Source organism: Malus domestica, chromosome 07 (genome assembly GCF_042453785.1).
Source record: "Malus domestica chromosome 07, GDT2T_hap1".
NCBI classification, from domain to species: Eukaryota; Viridiplantae; Streptophyta; class Magnoliopsida; order Rosales; family Rosaceae; genus Malus; species Malus domestica.
This window is the reverse complement of record NC_091667.1, coordinates 6,437,859-6,445,169: the sequence shown is the minus strand read 5'-3', so window position 1 is coordinate 6,445,169 and position 7,311 is coordinate 6,437,859. Positions and strand designations below refer to the sequence as shown.

Here is a 7,311-nt window from a genome sequence, read left to right as displayed (position 1 = left end):
CGGAAATTAAAATTAAAATAACATAAATACGAAATACAAAATTAAAAAAATTAGATACGTAATTAAATAACGAAATTCCGGGACCAAATTTCACAGATGCGCTGCCAAGGTGGTTAAAAGCATTAAAACTCTTGGTGAAAGAAAAAGATGCATTTGTATGGGATTCCATCCCAAAAAGGTGAAACTCATCCATCCCAAAAAATGCATTTGTGGATTCCATCCCAAAAAGATGCATTTGTATGGGATTTCAAAATAGTTCATTGAATTTAAAAGAAAAAGAAAAAGCATTGGAGTGGGATTCTAATCCCATGGAAAAGGCTTTTCTGAAATTCAAAAGGAAACAGAAAGCAGAAGCAACAAGAAATCGTTGGTCCCTCCTCCGTGTGAAAATTCTCGTGAGGCAACAGTTATGGAAGGAATCTAAGGATGCTGCACAGCAGCTATGCTTAACTATATGTCAAAAGCAGCAACTATGTTTGAAAGATGGTGCAGCTATGTTTAAAGAAAACGATGTCTTCATTTTGTAGTAATTACTATTGAGAATGAGTCTCACATTGATGGGAGGAGGTTACTCCCTATATTGGCAATTGGTTTTATAGTGGAACTTCAACTTTCTTCATGGTATCAAAGCAGGTTATTCCACATGTGAAGTCAAACGGCCACACGCGCTTCACGTCACCCGGTTCTGTTGTCTACGCATTAGGCTTGAAATTTGTCATACGTGAGGAGGCATGTTGAGAATGATTTTCCACATTATTGGGAGGAGAGACCTTGCATAAGCTTATAAGAGGTTGGGCTACTCCCCTTATTACCAATTGATTTTATAGCGGAACTTCAACTTTCTTCAATTACATGTTAGCTAATGGATGAAGATGACTAACTAAAGTGCTTCCATATATAGAAGTGAACGCAAGCATTCTGAAGTTGAACACAGAGGAGCAAAGAAGCAGCCAAACGGCTCCTCCTCCCCAAGTCAAGTCAATTGTCAACCCCTATTACGGAGTTATCGTATGGTTAATTCACACGGACAAGAGTCCCATTCGAAGAAGAGACGAGCCGCTAGAAAAAGGGGAAGAGGGTCAAAACTCAAAGTTTAATGGGTGGTTTATAAAAAATATCCATCAATTTTATTTAGGGAATTTTGCGCAATTACCATTTGAACTTAAAAGCATGTGCGCCAATACCACTTAAACTTTCAAGTGAATTATTTATTTACATCTTGTGTACAAACTTTTTTTCTCAACGTAGTAGATAGTGGAAAAACAATGGACCCTACTAATCGTGATACACATTTCATGTTAGAAAAGTTTTACACACTAAGGTGCGGAACCCCTACCACCAGTCTATAAAAAACCTCTCTCACAACCTCACTCCCATGCTAAATTGCTAATATCAAAGAGTGCAGAACAAAACACAATGGGATCCCGCCGGTGCTTGTTTGTGTCCAATATGTGTTATATACTTTCAAAAGCTGTGTTGTTTCATCTCATGGTTGTTAGCTCATCAGTTTCCTCATTGCAGCAATCTTGTCGTGACGAGGAGAGGTCTGCCTTGCTGCAATTCAAGGAAAGCTTCATCATTAACAGATCTGCCTTGTATTCTGATGACGCTTATCCAAAGATTTTGCAATGGAAACCAGCTGAGGGACAAAATGGCAACTGCTGTGCATGGGATGGCATTGTGTGTGACGAGAGGACGGGTCATGTGATTGGCCTTGATCTTAGTAGCAGCTGTCTCCTGGGCTCTATCAACTCCAACAGCAGCCTTTTCCGGCTTGATCAGCTTCAAGTGCTGAACCTTGCTGGTAACAACTTCAGCTCCTCTCGAATTCCTACTAGCATTAGGAATTTGCCAAGGCTCATCTATCTTAATCTCTCTGATTCTTTATTTTCTGGCCAAATCCCATACCAAATTTCACAGTTGACCAAATTGTCGTCCCTTGATCTGTCTTTGAATCATTTAACTGGTCCAATTCCTTCTCTAGGAAATCTCACCCACCTCACAAAACTATTTCTATCTTCGAATCAGTTAACTAGTCCAATTCCTTCTCTGGGAAATCTCATCCACCTCACAGTACTTTCTCTGTCTTCAAATCAGTTAACCGGTCCAATTCCTTCTCTAGAAAATCTCACTCACCTCACAAAACTTTCTCTGTCTTCAAATCAGTTAACCGGTCCAATTCCTTCTCTAAGAAATCTCACCCACCTCACGAAACTTTCTCTATCTTCGAATCAGTTAACCGGTCAAATTCCTTCTCTACGAAATCTCATCCACCTCACAGAACTTTCTATGTCTTCGAATCAGTTAACAGGTCCAATTCCTTTTCTAGGAAATCTTACCCACCTCACAAAACTATTTCTATCTTCAAATCAGTTAACTGGTCCAATTCCTTCTCTAGGAAATCTCATCCACCTCACAATACTTTCTCTGTCTTCAAATCAGTTAACTGGTCCAATTCCTTCTCTAGAAAATCTCACCCACCTCACGAAACTTTCTCTGTTTTCCAATCAGTTAACCGGTCCAATTCCTTCTCTAGGAAATCTCACCCACCTCACGAAACTTTCTCTGTCTTCGAATCAGTTAACCGGTCCAATTTCTTCTCTAGGAAATCTCACCCACCTCACAAAACTTTCTCTATTTTCAAATAAGTTAACTGGTCCAATTCATTATTTAGGAAATCTCACCCACCTCACAAAACTTTCGCTGTCTTCGAATCAGTTAACTGGTCAAATTCCTTCTCTACGAAATCTAACCCACCTCACAAAACTTTCGCTGTCTTCGAATCAGTTAACCGGTCAAATTCCTTCTCTAGGAAATCTCACCCACCTCTCCAAACTTTCTCTGTCTTCGAATCAGTTAACCGGTCCAATTCCTAATTCCTTATTCGATCTCATCAGTCTCGAGGCGTTAGATCTAACTGATAATAATCTGACTGGTACAGTGGAGTTCCACATGTTTCATAAGTTACAAGGGCTCACCGAATTAAAACTATCTCGTAACAGTTTGAAAATTTTGACAGAAACAGAAAGTATGAATGCAAGCCTACTTCCAAAGTTAAACTTTCTAGGATTGGGTTCGTGCAACATAAGAGAGTTCCCAAGTTTCCTGCAGTATCAAGAAGGATTGGTGTACTTGGACCTTTCCAACAACCATTTGCATGGTGAAGTGCCAAAATGGATGTTGAACACAAGCACAAAGACTTTGACGTACATGGACATTTCTCACAACTCCCTTTCAAGCATTGTCCAGCATTCAAATGCCTTTCCTTGGGTTAATCTACAAGTTTTAGAGCTCCAGCATAACATGCTACATGGGCCGCTACTGATGCCTCCACCACACACAGTTCGCTATCATGTTGCAAACAACAATCTAAATGGAACAATTTCACCACTGATCTGTAGTCTGACTTCTCTTCAGCACCTTGATCTCTCCAACAACAATATGAGTGGAATGCTTCCCCCCTGTCTCGGAAACTTCAGCGCTGATCTGCGAGTTTTAAGAATTGGAAACAACTCTTTCAGCGGCTTTCTTCCTGAAACATACACCAACACAAGCAGTCTGATGTTGATTGATGTTAGTCATAACCAATTGCGAGGGCAACTACCAAGGTCTTTGGGGAACTGCATAAGACTTGAGTTTATTGATCTGTCATACAATAAATTCAGCGATGTTTTTCCCTTTTGGTTGGGGGCTCTTCCAGAGTTAAAACTTTTGGCAATGCACCAGAATGCGTTCTACGGTCTGATAGAGGAACCTGCTCGGGACAATGTTGAATATTTCCCTGAGTTGCGAATTCTGGATCTATCTTCTAATAGTTTCAGAGGCAAGTTTCCATCTCAAAACATCTTTTCCGGGAATGTCATGAGGGGTGTCACTCGAAACCAGTCGACATATATGAAGGCACACACATTTATCGATGCTCCTACTCTTCAGCTAATCTTTCATACATATTACTCAATCACGATAACTAGCAAAAGTGTGGAGAGACATTATCCGAAGATTCACGAAGCCTTTGCAGTGATTGACATCTCTAGCAACAAATTTGAAGGGAGGATTCCTGAATTTATTGGGAACCTAGAAGGGTTGATCTCATTCAATATATCTGGTAACCTCCTAACTGGTCCCATCCCATCATCTTTCGGGAATTTAAGATGGCTTGAATCACTTGACCTTTCACAAAACAAGCTTTCAGGACAAATCCCTCAAAGCCTCACGCAGCTTACATTCCTTGCAATATTCATTGTCTCTAACAACAATTTGACAGGTCCAATACCACATGGAACCCAACTTATTTCATTTGGTAGCAGTTCATATGAAGGAAATCCTGGATTGTGTGGTGATCCTTTGCCAAAGAAATGCGGAGATCCTAAGGCTCCTCACCTGTCACCTTCAAAAACCGAAGAAAATGATTCAGGCTCGTTTGAATTTGATTGGAAATTTGTATTGGCTGGTCTCGGAAGTGGTTTGGTAGTGGGAGTTGTTCTTTCTGATGTGGTGATCACAAAGAAGCATGAATGGTTTGTTGAGATTGTTAAAACCATCAAGCTGATGATAGGAAATTCATAAGTCCACTATCAGGTTATGCATTTGGTGTTGTTTTTTGCTTGTTTTATGTTATTTCTTTGTACTCCTTTTTAATGTTATGTCTTCCTTTTGTAATATGGTATATTAGTTCCACAAAAGGTACAAACCCAGCTGAGAGGCGGCATTGTACTGTAAGATGAAATGAAACTGGTACCGGGCAGAATCATTTGCTATGTATGGAATAATAGAACAAGAATTCATAATTCTATCGAAAGTAAACCCAAATTTAACAACAGATAGATATTAGAAACAGTTTAACTGCCAAAGATGCTAGTCAAGCAAAAACACAGCAACTCACATATGAAATATCCGAGTTATCTAATATGTATTAGATGCAATCCAAGGTTGAAACAATCATACATGAAGTTCGTTCACACAACAATAAATAAGGGTCCATAAAAACAAAATTCACACACGAGCCCGAAAACCCCTATTTAACTGGGTGAAAAACCAGAAGAACTTCCAGGAGCAAGTTCATACAAAGTCATACGCATACACTAGCTCAAATCCTAAATCTTTGTCCAAAAGGAGCAACTTGTACTTTTGTTCAACTTTGAAATTCTTCAAGCCTAGGAAATGATTTGATAAATAAAAGAACATTATTTTAATCCCTAAATAAGATAATTTTTGCAATAATACTGTATATAAGATTAAAAACTAAAAATAGTCTTCCATGTCACATTTAGTCATTTTTATTTTATAAATTCTACAAACTTACAAATTCAATTCGGGAAGATCCGGACGTTGGATTTTCGATTTGTAAATTTATAAGGTTCTCAAATGATACCTACAACAACATATTATAATTCATAATGATCGAACGGTCAGATCTTCGTCTACTACAAAGGTCAATGATCTATGATTTCCTTCAATCCGGAAAATCCGTATATCGGATTTCCGATCCGTAGATTCTAAGGTCCTTAACTAATACGTACAATAACATACTAAAATTTGATGATGATCCAATAGTTGGATTATCGACTACCATACAAGAGTCTACAATCTAAGATTCTTCAATGCAAAAGATTCGTACATCGGATTTCCCATCCGTAAGTCTTGCATGATAATATATTAAAATGTCATAGCGATCCAACGGTTGGATCGACATCAACTACGAAATTCGAATGCCGGTACGATTTCCTTTCAATCAAAGTAATCGAACCGTTGTATAATGATCAACAAACAGACCTTGGAACCAAATCCAGAACATTGAGGACATCTTGCTGTCCAAAAATCCAATTCGCCAAAATCCCCCACGCACCGCCACGCGCTACAATTTCGGTGAACGGAAACTTAAGTTTCCGACTATCTTCTATCATCCCCAAATTACACAGGCTATTTGAACTTGGACGCAAAGGGCAGGTGTTATGGCTTCGCCAACTGGCATAACCCAGCATTAGCTCAACAACTAAACATTTTCTATAGTGACTGAGTGGCATGATAACGTCATTTCAAATTAGAATAGTTCTAAACTATTAAAGATACCATAAATTGTGAATTATTATGTTCAGCACTAGAAGTAATCAAATAAATAATTGCTTTTCGGCACAAATTTGCATTCATCTTTCTTCAGCAGCACAAATTGCATTTATACAACACTAAAAACCCCTATATTTTTCTTTTTTGATACACAGTTCGCATATAGAATGACGTTCTTAATTGCTTGAGTTACAACAACCTTGACCCTTTAATTGACTAAAACAATAAACGACAGAGTATATAATTTGTTTAGAAGACTAGATTTTAATCTTTGAATAAGATGAAGTTTAGAAAAATGTCTTATACAAGATCAAAAACTGATTTTAATCCTTAGATTATATTTAATTTAGCATATGCATTTAATGTCCCATTTTAAAAAAAATATTATGGTGTCCAGAATTACATTTTATGTAAAATATTGTAAATTTTAATAGGGTAAATTACATAGAAACCCCTTAGGTTTGAGGTCTATTACAACCTCATACATCTTTAAAACATTTCATTTTCATACCTCACGTACTATTTTATTTCAAAATAACACCTTCGTTAGATTTTCCATCCAATGGTCTGTTAAATGCTGACGTGGCTGCCACATTTGTGCTGATGTGGCTGCCACGTGGCAAAAATAATAAAAAAATTTATACATAACAATATTATAATATTAACCCTATTATTAAAAAAATACAAAATACAAAATAAAAACCCACAAAAACCCGAACCCAGATCCCCTTCCCTTTCCCCACATCCCACCCCCACCCCCTCACCCATCTCTTCCTTCCCATCCGTCTGTTCGTCCCCTCCACCCCTCCATCCATCCCATCCACACCCTTCATCCCACCCCACCCCCACCTCCCCCGCAACCCCCCCACCCCACCTCACCTTCCCCAAGCCCTTTCTCCTCTTCACCAACACACAGAGCTGTCAGTATTGCACCTTTACCACCTACAAAGACAATTTTCAAACCCCCAATTTACCAAAAAAACCATAAATTCGATCAATTTCACATACAATTCATAAACCCAATTCAAACAGGCGTGCATTTGATAGAGAGAGAAAGTAGAGAGAGGAAGAGAGAGAGAGAGAGAGAGAGAAGGGCTCCCGTGATGAAACTGACCCAGTCGCCGAGCACCGTCGTGCTCCTGGGTGGAGAAGGCAGGTGGGTCGTCGCGCGCCGGGGAGGGGGGAAGGCAGGTGGGGGGGGAGAGGGTAGTAGGTCATGTGGGTATTCAGGTAAGTCGTGTGTAGGGG

General features: G+C 39.1%; 1 protein-coding gene across 1 annotated transcript; it reads left to right on the top strand.

The window, feature by feature from the left end:
* The first annotated feature begins 1,208 nt into the window (after window positions 1–1,208).
* Window positions 1,209–4,790, top strand: LOC103448586 (receptor-like protein 19). The gene has a single exon (XM_029104832.2). It carries the CDS (start codon window positions 1,417–1,419, stop codon window positions 4,564–4,566), a length of 3,150 nt encoding a protein of 1,049 aa, XP_028960665.2. The 5' UTR covers window positions 1,209–1,416; the 3' UTR covers window positions 4,567–4,790.
* The last annotated feature ends 2,521 nt before the right edge of the window (window positions 4,791–7,311 follow it).